General features: G+C 30.2%; 1 protein-coding gene across 1 annotated transcript; it reads left to right on the top strand.

Moving 5' to 3' along the window:
• The first annotated feature begins 886 nt into the window (after positions 1-886).
• Positions 887-3,044, top strand: LOC149538502 (protein OXIDATIVE STRESS 3-like). The gene is made up of 2 exons (XM_089802835.1): positions 887-1,054; positions 2,475-3,044. Exons 1-2 carry the CDS (start codon positions 945-947, stop codon positions 2,764-2,766), a joined length of 402 nt encoding a protein of 133 aa, XP_089658961.1. The 5' UTR covers positions 887-944; the 3' UTR covers positions 2,767-3,044.
• Positions 3,045-13,321: the final 10,277 nt, after the last annotated feature.

The following is a 13,321-nucleotide window of genomic DNA, read 5'->3' on the forward strand; positions in this document are numbered from 1 at the left end:
AATGATAAGCTAGAGAAGAAAAATGAATCACAGAGTGTGATACAAAACGTTTATCTATCTACCGAAAAAAAACATAGCAAACATTGTAATAGATTGCGAAAAATTACTATCCTTATATAAAACAACATTGTTTTTTTTGGATCACACTTACACGATGATAAGCTAGAGAAAAAAAATGAATCAAGGGTGTGATCCAAAACGTTTATTTATCTACCCAAAAAACATAGCAAACATTGTAATGGATTCTGAAAAATTACTATCCTTATATAAAACAGCATGAAAATTAATAAATAATTTAATTTTTTTAAATAAAAAAACAAAAACATTTCACCCTTCCAAAAAATCACATTTTATTCCCTTCCCATATAAACATGGCAGCACCTGTACCTACCAAACTTTGAAAAGGTGAAGATAAACACAAGGGAGAATGTGCATGACAACCATAAAAAGTTGTTCCTTGACAAGTAAGAATGTTTAGAGTGTGATTAAAGAGGATAAGGACGATGTGGTTTTCCAAAGAGATCATGTTTGTGGAAGACAAGATATGGCCCATTCACGTTTATGATGATGATAAGGATTTAGGTACGGTAAAACATTATTAAATTCCCACATGGCCCCACACGTGCCGGCCTAGCTTTCGATGGCGACGTGCCCCTCACCGTCCACCACTCCCCAACTCCATCTTCCCCCAACGTGGGACCCGCCAATAATTTAATGTGATTTTCAAAAAGCGCCTGGGGCTGACGTGGCAAGAAAAATACGGTTAGCATATATAATCATAGCTCATCTCTTTTCATGACGTACACGACACGTGGACCCGGGAAGTACAGTCAGCATCGAGATGACCTATTGGTCTGCTTCAAAAGAAAAATGGGGGAGTCGGTAATATTATTATCATTTTTGCTGCAGACGGAGAGTTTTGAAGATTGTATTGTGCCATTGCCATGGATGACAAAGATTCAAACTTGTTTTGTATGGAAAGCAAAGATGTTATAGAAGCTCATTCTGGACCTCTCTATCAAATGGGCTCTCTCATAGCAGGCCTGCCTTTCAAGTAAGTGGTTTTTCCAGTGATTTCTTTATTTTATTATCCTACATTTGGGTGGAAGATCTTCTAGTTTTGCATCTTAATTTCATACGTTTCAAAATAGTAGATATTCATGTGGACATGGTACTAAGATTTTCATAATAACTTTCTTGACTAGTTTGTTGGTTGAATCTACAATTCATCATCAATTATAATGTCCCAAATAAATAGTTTTTAGATCGAATACAATGTAAAACTGGTTCTATATCTTGTAATAGCTTGTTTGTTTGGCTAGTTTATTGGTTGAATCAACAATTCATCATCAATTATAATATCTCAAATAAACAGTTTTAAAGTTGAATACACTGTAAAACTGGTTCTAAATCTTGCAATAGCAACACCAGTTACAGTAGCCTAAATAAATAGTTTCAAAGTTGAATACAATGTAAAACTGGTTTCTATCTTGTAATAGCTTGTTTGACTGGTTTATTGGTTGAATCTACAATTCATCATCAATTATGATGTTCAAAGTAAACAGTTTTAAAGATTGAATACAATGTGAAAATGGATCTAAATCTTGTTATAGCTTTTTTGACTGGTTTATTGGTTGAATCTACAATTCATCATCAATTATGATGTCAACTGATGTCCCAAGTAAACAGTTTTGAAGTTGAATACAGTGTGAAAATGGTTCTAGAAATCTTGTAATAGCTTGTTTGGCTAGTTTTGTAATCACTTTCTTGACTGGTTTATTGCTTGAATCTACAACTTGAGGTATTCATCACCAATTTTGATGTTCTAAATAACTGGTTTTAATGATTAAATGGATTTATTAGGGCAGAAGGTCTAATAGTGGTGCATCATCTCAAAAATATCATGTATCAATATGGTAATAGCTCTTTCAAAAATTGTAACCACTTTCTTAGGTAGTTTACTTGAATCTACAACTTGAACTATTCATCATCAATTTTGATATTTTTTCAAATAATATTGAATAGATTTATTAGAGGGCAAGATGTAATAATGGTACATCAATAATCTCAAATCTCATGCATCGCTCTAAAACTTTTGTAACCACTTTCTTACCTAGTTTATTACTTGAATCTAACTTGAGGTATTCATCATCAATTCTAATGTCCCAAGTAAGTAGTTTTAAATATTGAACAGATTTGTGAGGGCGGAATATCCAATAATGGTGCATCATCTCAAAATCTTGTGTATCAAAGTTGTGAAGGTTCTAAAAAATTTATAACCACTTTCTTGGCTAGTTTTGCAACCATTTTCTTGACTAATTTTAACCATTTTTCTTCACTAGTTTATTGCTATTCATCACCAACTTTGATGGCCCAAGGTTGTAAAAGATTGAGTAGATTTATCTTGTATTTTTCGTTTTCGTTTCTCCTTATTATTATTATTGATTTGGGTTCAAATTTTGTGGGATTTTCAGGAGAGGGCTATCAAAGTTCTATGGTGGAAAATCCCAATCCTTCTCAAGTCTGGAGGAAGTGAAATGTGTGGAGCATCTGGCCAAGCCGGAGGATTCGAATTGCAGGAAGAAAAAACACAAGGGGTGTTATAAATGTGGATTGAAGCATTGTAAGTCATATCAACCTAGAATATCTTCAGCTTCAATGATTTCCAAGAGACCTCACAAGACCTCTCAGATGATGAAGAAGACTGCATGTTGTTTCTTGAGCTCTGGATTGTCTGTTTCAGATAGATTATCTAGTGGATTATAAAAACATGTCATTCCATTCTATTTCAAAAAAGATGAAATAGATTTATCTGATACAGAAGACAGGTGTAAAAAGAATTCACCTATTCTATTTGAAAAAGGAAAGCAATACGGTTGCACTCAACAAATAAACACATTCTATTTAAAAGACATTTAGTCCAGCTAAGTGCTTTGGAGAGAGGCATATGAAATGGAGCTTCTTTTGCTTGTATATAAGATTTGTTACGTACGTAAATCACGTGGACTTCAACTAATGAGAACTTTGACATAACGTTTTTGGAAGCATTGTTTGTTTTTTATAAACACATTTTTTCAGCAATATGAATTTGATTTCGTAACAATTTATATCCATGAAGTGAGACTCGAGAGCACTGGCATCTGAAGTGAGACTCGAGGTTGTTTGCAATAGAAAGGGCTAATGTAAAGGGGATTTGGCTTTAAAATTAGACACGAGTATACTATAAGTTGGTCAAATTCTCATGCAGTATATTTCACTAACTTCCTTTTCTAATTTGGAGAAGGCTAGTGTCATATAAGATTATACTAGTAGTTGCACGTTTTTGTACATGCAATGATGAGTCGATAGGGATGATTTTTTTTGTTGAACTGAATGAGAAAAAATGAACATAAACAGTAATTAAAACATAATTAAATGATTTCCCAAAGCTTTAATAAGTCGATAACATATTGATAAAGAGCTTCTTGAGAAGTATTGAATGCAACAACACATATGCAAGGTTAGTATGATTGTACTAAATACATGAATGATATACACAATGGCCTTGTGAATATTATCATTAAATTTAAAATTATGAATACAGAAAAAGAGGGAAATGGCTTTGGAAGGGGGATTTGGGAGGTGGGGCAGATGTATTAATTACAAAATTAGTAGAAAAATATTAGCCTAAATTATATCCTAACCTTAATTAAACCTAAAACCTAAACTAATTATATCATTACACACATTATTTCAATCTTAATTATATTTTAATTGTAACCATGAATATAATATTTCTCTTGTAACTATGATAAAAACTCAATCCTAATTGAACCCTAATCCTAAACTTACTTGAATCTTTACACTAAACCTATAGATTAGGATAATGGAAAGGGTTGGGTTACATTAAATAATGGCCAACTTTAGGACATACATAAAATTTAGTGTTAGAGTTTTAAGGTGGATTAGGTTGTGTGTATGAGTTAGGGATATGATTATTTTTAGATTATTGTTAGCATTGTAGCTAGGTTTAAGGTTTTAATCATTATTTTAGGCTAAGGGTTAGTATTATGATTAGGTTATAGGTTTAAATATATTTCTAATCATTTCCCTAATCTTAATAGTATTACTAACGCTAACCTTAATCCAAGTACTCAATTATAATTATAATTATAGTCCAAAATCTAACACTTACCATAAGAGTATTCCTATCTCAATGTCTAACGATAACCTTTACCATAACTATTAGTCTAATCGAACTCATAACTTAAATGCAATTATCATTCAATAGTAAAAAAATATAACTATGATCTTGAGCAAAAACATGTGATTATTTTTAATTTACCCCTCTCATATTATTTCTATCTATAATATAAACCCTTATCCCAAGCTTTAGCTAATAATAAACATAAATATATCCACATCTATAACTAAAAATCTAGTCCTAATCCTAAGAGCAACAATAACCCTAAGGTTAACCTTGACCCTATCTCTAGTGGTAAGAATGATACAAATTTGCTAATCATAATCACTACCCTTGATCCTAAGCACAAGATGAATATAATAACTTAAGTGTAATTAGATCATTCTAACATAAAAAAGCTAACTACGATCTTAAGAAAAAAAACTATGATAATTTTTTTTTGTATCCCTTTAGTACTATTTCTAACTATAGTATTAACCCTTATCCTAAGATTCACCTAAAAATAAACATAAAGATACCCACAATCCTAAGAGTAACAATAAACCTAATGTTAAAATTTACCCTAGTTTTAGTCCTAAGCATGATGTAAATGCTAATCTTAATCTTAACCCTTGATCCTAAGCATAAATCTAGCTTGATCTTAACCATAAATCTAATACTAACCCTAATCATGATGTAAACCCCAACCCTAGCCACAACTCTAATCATAACCATAACTCTAAACTTTGACTCTATCCATAATCCTCTCTCTGAAAACCATAACCCAATTTGACACCGTAACCATATCTAAGTTTATAACACTACTTTATTTCAAATTGTAAGATAGATTCACTGTATGTATTTTTTCTTAAATGATTCATTTAGTCAAGGTTATTCAAACATAATTTTTTAATATCTATTATATTTGATAGAAGAAATATTAGATAAATATAATTTAAAAATAAAAATTATTAAATAGTGATTTGATATTTTTATTTATTTATTTATACTAATACATTTATGTTAAGTATATTTTGTATTTTTTTTAATAAAATGAAACTTATACTATACAATGGTAGAATTTTAGTGACTTTAAATTGATACTCATACAATATCTTTTAGGTTGTGAAATTTTAAATATAAAAATTAATCCACATATATAAATACCCTTTTTATCCTATTTCCCTTTTTTGCATGTAAACCAATTCAACTTTTAAAATTTAATTACATTCTTTTTTTGAAAATTTCAACCAATATATAAATCTAAAACTAAAATCTAGATATATGGAGAATCTTTCTAAAAAATGTAAACATAAAAACTTTCTAATTTTTTTTTAAATGTATAAAAAAAAATTTCTATTTAATTTTTATTCAAACTTTTACATATTTTAAAATTAAAATAAATCAAAATTTTTTAAATTTTTAAATGAATAATTAAGGAATTAATTTACAACTAAGATTTAGATAGAATTAAAACATTTCTATATTTTTCAATTTATTATCAAAAATCTTGTTCTTTCCTTTTGCATGTAAATAACTATTTTGTCTTATTAATTGGCATTCAAAAAGTGCCCTTTGAATTGAATGTCTGCCATGTATAATCTCATTTATAGAACAATAGACAAGAGTGAGAAATTCAAATACAAATATACTAACATATGGTCCATGGTCTTTAAAATCCTTTGCTCATTTCTAGGTAATATTGCATGTCCTTATCTTACTTATGTTTTGTACATATGCAATTTTAAACTAATGGGAATATGGAAGATTTTTAAGATGACTATGATTAGAATTTGAGGTGAATGCTATTATTCAAAATTGGCAATTTGTATCACAATAGCCATTAGTATTAGAGGAAAAAGAGAAACCATGATGATCAAAAAAATTCAATGTGCCAAAAGGATGGAGTAAGAGAATATGATGTGAAGGATGCAACATGTAAAACTATTTCTAATAAATGCAATGACACATGTGTCAAAATACATTGTTTCTTACTACAATAAGATGATATTATTGATGGTAATCTATTTACTAGTGTAGCAATATACAAACATGTTTAATATAAGATTTGAACCAAATAGAAATGATAGAAAGTGTGTTTCTTTATTTGTAATGTGTGGAACCTATAGAGCCATGTCTTTGTTAATAGTGAATGCCCAACATAAATTGCAATGTTTAGAGATTTTGCAAAATGGAGCTCTACATTAACAAGTCACTTTCATGACAAATAGGATTTCTTTATTTCTTATAGAAAACACAAAAATATGTAAAGATTAAAAACTATTAAAACAAATTGATCTAAAACCACTTATCCAAAATATAAGTGCTCCAAACAACTACACATATGAGAAAATGCACAAGTCTAATAAACCCCACACTATGTAGAAGGGAAATTTAAAGACATGCAACCTAAAATGATTGTACATGGGAAAGAAAAAAACAAGTTCAAAGGAAATATTTTGATACAACCAATCAATACAAGAGGGAAAAATTAGAGAAACAAATAGACAAGAATAGGAAGGAATTTAAAGAAAATACAAAGAATTTATAATAATCTTAAAATAATGGGAAAGCAACTCAAAGTAACCAATTTTTGGTGAGGCTGACAATTTTCTAGTGCGAAATTGTAAAAATCGGTAGCATAGCTCCCACATATAAGCCTATCAGCTTAATTAATACTATAAGTTTAGAATATTACTAAAATATAACCAATGACAATAAAAATTTTAAGAATAATAATAAATTCTATGATGAGATCATCAGTTTATCTCTCCTTTACATTTATCTATAATCTTTGAAAAATAGAGAAAATGATATTCTTGTTCAAATTGAAAAGATTACTATGCAATCCATGTCAATACTTAATGATGCCACCTCTTTTCTAAATCTATATTTAGCAACATATTGAATTTCTTTTAATTGTTAAAAGCTACATTTATTAAATTTAGTAGTAGCCTTTTAAATTAAGAAATGAAAGCTCTCACATCGCCTGCCTTGTTTCTAACCCCAACGTGGCCAATTGCTCAACTTCTTCTCACTCCATCTCTTAAAGTCCTTTACTAATGGTTTTTCTATTATTGACTTCTCTTTACTTTAGATTTTCCACCATATATCAAAAATCACATAAAGATTTAATTACTTGCCTATTTTAAAATTATTCACAACACTTGCATAATTGAATCTTGAATATCTATTAACAATTTTTCAACCACTATTTTAGTCAAAATATCTACACTTGATACCAAGACTTTCCTATTAAACTTCACATTAATGTAAGCACCTCCTTATTAACACTTTTTGATTTGTGTTTTGTTTCCAACTTTAAACTAGTATTAGTCTTTGCTAAATTTATGCCAAAATTTTAACTTTTGATCTCTTCTAAATATTTGGCATACATTCTATGAGACAATTTGCTCCAATTACGTTTAATCTTTTGACATGTAGACAATCAACACCATGATTTTCTACAATGTGTATGTGATTGATAATGACATTCTTGAAGATAATTTTCGTATCTCCAATGCATTGTCCAAAATAGATTTTAACCTCTAATTTGGTGTATTTCTAGTCTTTAGAATTTCTTTTTTAATAGGGGATGTCTCTACAACCCACCCAACAACCCATTTTGGGAAAAAAAGGTGAACTAGTACCCCTTGGGGCACACATCACCCTTGTAGCAAATGTGTGTCATTCAAACTAGGGCAATCTAGAACCTGAGACCATTGGGGTAACCCACAACCTCAAGCTCTACCACTACACTAGATGAGTTGGGTTATTAATGGTTATATAGCCAAGTCCCTGTACATCTCCACCTTCTTTAAACCCCAATACTAGTTTAAAGGTTCTACAATAGTTTTTTGTCCCAATTTAAAATATTTATTGTACTTGACTCTTGTTGAAAGTGTCTATCTAGTAATTCTTACTCATTTTGGTGCTAGAAGTTGAATTTCACAAGTGATGGTTGTATTATTTGAATAGTTTATTTACGATTTGAGTTGATGACTATTTTGTTTTACATGATTTAATTGAAAATTTTGAGAGACTAAATCATGTCATAAATTCAAATTGGCACTTACTTTCTTCCTTTAATTTTTAAGTCTTTTCCAATTTCTTCTTAAAATTGATTAATTACTTGACCTCGAATCTGGAATATTTGCAAGATGTTTTTTTTCATGAATTTTTTCTCTTGAAAAGTTTCTTCAATTTTTTTCCTCCTAATAATAAATTTTCACTAATTTCATCTACTATCACTTATATGTCTAGTATTCCTTTACTTTAGGAAAATTGAGTGAATAAGTGTAATTACGAGGAAGTGTGACTTCTTTTGTTTATTTATTTTTTATTCAATGTTGAATATTGTGTGTCATGTAATAAAATTGAGGGAATTTCTTAACATTTTATATCCATGAAGTGAGACTTGAGAGCAATGACATCTGTAGAAGATTAGGGCTTGTAACCTTTTTGTGTAGCTTACAATGCTAATGGTAGTGATCACTTAGCAAGCAAATGATCTAGTCAATTTCTCATTTATCAAGTTAAATGGAATTCTAACCTCTTCTATCTATTAGAGAAGGTTCTGTCAAGTTAAATGGACAAAACTATATAAAAAAATTTAAAAAAATCATTGTGTTTTAAATTGAGAACTTAAAGCAGACACATCTTTAATGGTACTGAACATGTAGTAGCAAGGTTAAACATATTTTTGGTAGTGTTCATTGTTATTATTATTTAGATACTATAAGTATTGAGGTTGTTTGCAATAGAAAGGGTTAATGTAAAAGGGATTTGTCTTTATAGTATATTTGACTAACTTCTTTTTCTAATCTACTTTTTCTAATCAGGAGAAGGCTAGTGTCATATAAGATTATATTAATACTATAAATTTAGAATATTATTAAAATATAAACAATAACAATCAAGGTTTTAAGAGTCATAATAAATTCTATGATGAGTTCTTCAATTTATCTCTCCTTTACATTTATCTACAATCTTCAAAAAATGGAGAAAATGATATTCTTGTTCAAATTGAAATGATTACTATGTAATCCATGTCAATACTTAATGATGCCACCTCTTTTCTACATCTATATTTAGCAATATTTTGAATTTATTTTAATTGTTAAAAGCTATTTTTGCTAAATTTAGTAGTAGCCTTTTTAAACTAAAAAATGAAAGCTCCCACATCACCTTGTTTCTAAACCCAGCGTGGCCAACTGCTCAACTTCTTCTCCACTCCATTTGTTAAAGTCCTTTACTGAAAGTCTTTTGAATATTGACTTCTCTTTAGTTTAGATTTTCCACCATATATCAAAAATCACATAAAGATTACCAACGTGGCCAACTGCTCAACTTCTTCTCCACTCCATCTCTTAAAGTCCTTTATTAATGGTCTTTTGAATATTGACTTCTCTTTAGTTTAGATTTTCCACCATATATCAAAAATCACATAAAGATTTAATTATTTTCTTGTTTTAAAATTATTCACTACACTTGCACAATTGAATATTGAATATCTATTAACAATTTTTCAACCACTATTTTAGTCAAAATATCTACACTTATACCAAAACTTTCCCATTAAACTTCACATTAACATGAGCACCTCCTTATTAACACCTTCTGATTTGTGTTTTTTTCTTCCAACTTTAAACTAATATCTAAATTTATGCCAAAATTTTAACTTTTGATCGCTTCTAAAGTTTTGGCATACATTTTGTGAGACAATTTCCTCCTAATATCTTTTATCTTTTTGACATTTATACAATTAACACCATGACTTTCTAATTTATATGCTATTATATATCCCCCCATGTGTATGTGATTGATAATTACATTCTTGAAGATTTTTTAGTATCTTTAATGCATTGTCCATAATAGATTTTAACCTCCAATTTGGTGTATTCCTGGTCTTAAGCATTTCTTTTTTAACCAAGGGGGTGTCTCTTCTACTCACCCAATAACCCATTTTGGGAAAACAAGGTGAACTAGTACCCCTTGGGACATGTACACACATGTGCACCATTCAAACCAGGGGTGATCTAGAACTTGAGATCATTGGGGCAACCCACGACCTCAAGCTACTACACCATACGAGTTGGGTTATTAATGGTTATAGGCGAGTCCTCTTACATTTCCACCTTCAAACCCCAATACTAGTTTAAAGATCTAAAATGTTCCACAATTATATTTTTGTCCCAAATTAAAATATTTATTGTACTAGACTCTTGTTAAAAGTGTCTATCTAGTAATTCTTACTCATGTTGGTGCTAAAAAGTTGAATTTCATAAGTGGCAGTTGTATTATTTGAATAGTTTATTTATGATTTATTTTGATGATTGTTTTATTTTACATGATTTAATTGAAAAAGTTGATGGACTAAATCATGTCATACATTCAAATTGGTGCTTACTTTCTTCCTTTAATTTCTAAGTATTTCCCCATTTCTTCTTAAAATTGATTAATCACTTGACCTTGAATCTGAAATATTTGTAAGATGCTTGTTTTCATGAATTTTTCCTCTTCAAAATTTTCCTCCTAATAATAAATTTTCCCTGATTTCATCTACTATCACTTATATGTCTAGTATTCCTTTACATTGAGAAAATTGAGTGAATAAATATAATTAAGGGAGAAGTGTGACTTCTTTTATTTATTTATTTATTTATTTATTATTCAATGTTGAATATTGTGTGTCATCTGATGAAATTGAGGGGACAAAAATTGTTTGTAAGTTAAATTTTGAACTTTGTGTAACTTGTGATGAAATCAAAGGCTTGCTTTTTTTTTTCTTGTTTTAATAGTTTCATAACGACATTTAAGTCAATATGAATGCAACTTCACCTATGTTTTCTTTATTTTTAAATCTAATCAATCTAGATATCTACTTGTATATCAAAAATACCTTCATAGGACATTAATATAATTCAATGTCAAGATATTATGCTATTTAGAAAATTGGATTGAAAAGGGTCAGAGCTTCATATGGTTCTATAACTAGGATTAAAATTACACTCTTAGATACAAGAATAGGCTTAAAGTCACAACCCATAGAATGAGAACACAAAGATGAGATGAAAGATAAGTTAAAATGAAAATACAATGCAAATTAAATCAAATGTTGTGTGAACTCATTTTTTCCAAATACTAATGTTTTTTGACTATAGTAGTAATGCAAATGAGCTAGACATGAACCACACTAAAAATGCATCCTGTTTAGAGGATTTCCCAAGGGTAAGGGGTAGAGTTATGATTAGAGACAAATGGTTGAATGTTTTTCTTGATGTGTCTCAAATAAGAGGACTAGATTGAGTTATTTAAATTGAAAGGCCAAGATAGAAAAACGTATTGTAAACTCATGTGCTCCAAATCATGTTTCCTCATTGGTTGAATTGGTTTTTATCTTGTTGTGGTGGGTGAGGAAACTACATTTTTTATTAATTCAAATAATTAATTAATTTAACCATGTATGTGATTTAATGGGTTGGATTTAATTATTGAATGAACTATAGAATTTATTTTATTAAATAGATTACATAGTTATTCAATTTTTGTATATAATTAGTACAAATATCTTATGTTTAATTGATTGATGGATTTGATTTGGTTTTTTTTAAATGCATGTATACAAATGCCCCTCTTTGAATCACTATACAAAGCATGCTACTTAAAAGTGTATTGTATAAAATAGTGATCAATGATAGACCACCAAGTTACACATATATGACAAGACCAAAATCAAATCCTTAGGGCAAATCTAATTTTGTTTAACTGAAAAATATGAAGGGACACAAGTGCAAGATCTAATTAGTAAGTGTATTTAGGGCATTCCTCATGTGAATAGAAAAAGAAGATTACAAGAGATCTATGCTATCACCATAGAAATGATAACTAGAAACATATAATCATATTTGATATGATATAGACTGAAGTGGATTCTAATTTTGCAATTCTGCTAAATGGAGGAAAGGTAGTCCAATTTGCAATGTGTTCGTCAATCCAATATCTGAAACATGAAATAAAAAAGTGTTTTTGTTGTTGATGGGGGGTTTTCCTTAGTCAAGCTCCAATTTAGGAATTAACTTTGAATTGAAATAACTAAAATAGAATGAATGTAAAGTAAATGTACGAAGTCACCTTACAAAGCTAGACTTCTTGAATAGAATGTAATGTACTTGACTTCACCAATAGAATTGGATCAAGAAGATGAGTATGAATAGATGTAAATGATTCGACAAAGGATCTTGAATGGATTGAAAAAGGTATTTAATATAAACTTGTTATATTTCTTGAATACTTGAATCCTAGTCTCCAATGGAATGCTTGAATGCTTGTGAGCTTAAATGCTTGGATGTAATATGATATGTCTATTACGAAAAATGGAGAAAATGGAAAGGTTTGTGTAGAGATCATAATCAACTAACTCCCACAAGCCAACCAGCCCTAGGAATCAACACCCAAACATCCTAGAACATGGGACTAAAATAGGGCATCATTAGGGGCAAAATTCACTATTGGTTGGTCCATCAAGGGTGAATATTTCCCTTGATTCATCATAAGTGAATTTATTCCCTAATGGTCAAGTGTAGAAACCCTTAAGGCTATCTCAAGGCTCCAAAAGAGGTCTTAGAATCTCAAAATCAAGTCAAGATTCCAAGGAAATCTTGTTTCAATGCAAGAACTAAATTCCAAGTGGATGAATGCATGAGAAGGAGGGGCCTATGGGAAATATATCTCACCTTAAGCTTAACACTGTGAAGATAGGATCTTTAAAGAGGATCTATTGGATTTTATCTTGATTCTACCTAGGGAGAAGAACATAAAAGGGGAGAAGAGATGTGTGTGTGTGTGTGTGTGTGTGTGTGTGTGTGTGTGTGTGTGTGTGTGTGTGTGTGTGTGTGTGTGTGTGTGTGTGTGTGTGTGTGTGTGCGTGCGTGCGTGCGTGCGTGCGTGCGTGCGTGCGTGCGTGCATGCGTGCGTGCGTGCGTGCGTGCGTGTGTGTGTGTGTGTGTGTGTGTGTGTGAGCGAGAGAGAGAGAGAGAGAGAGATGATCTCACATTAAATAGGTGGTAAACCTTCATTAAATTGGAGTGCTTCCAATTTAGGATGGTATGCTTATCCCCCACTTTAGTGAGAGTGTGGACTCAATCCAAACTCTTGGTA

Source organism: Cupressus sempervirens, chromosome 9 (assembly GCF_028749045.1).
Source record: "Cupressus sempervirens isolate cs-2001-9-10 chromosome 9, ASM2874904v1, whole genome shotgun sequence".
In the NCBI taxonomy this organism is placed as follows: Eukaryota; Viridiplantae; Streptophyta; class Pinopsida; order Cupressales; family Cupressaceae; genus Cupressus; species Cupressus sempervirens.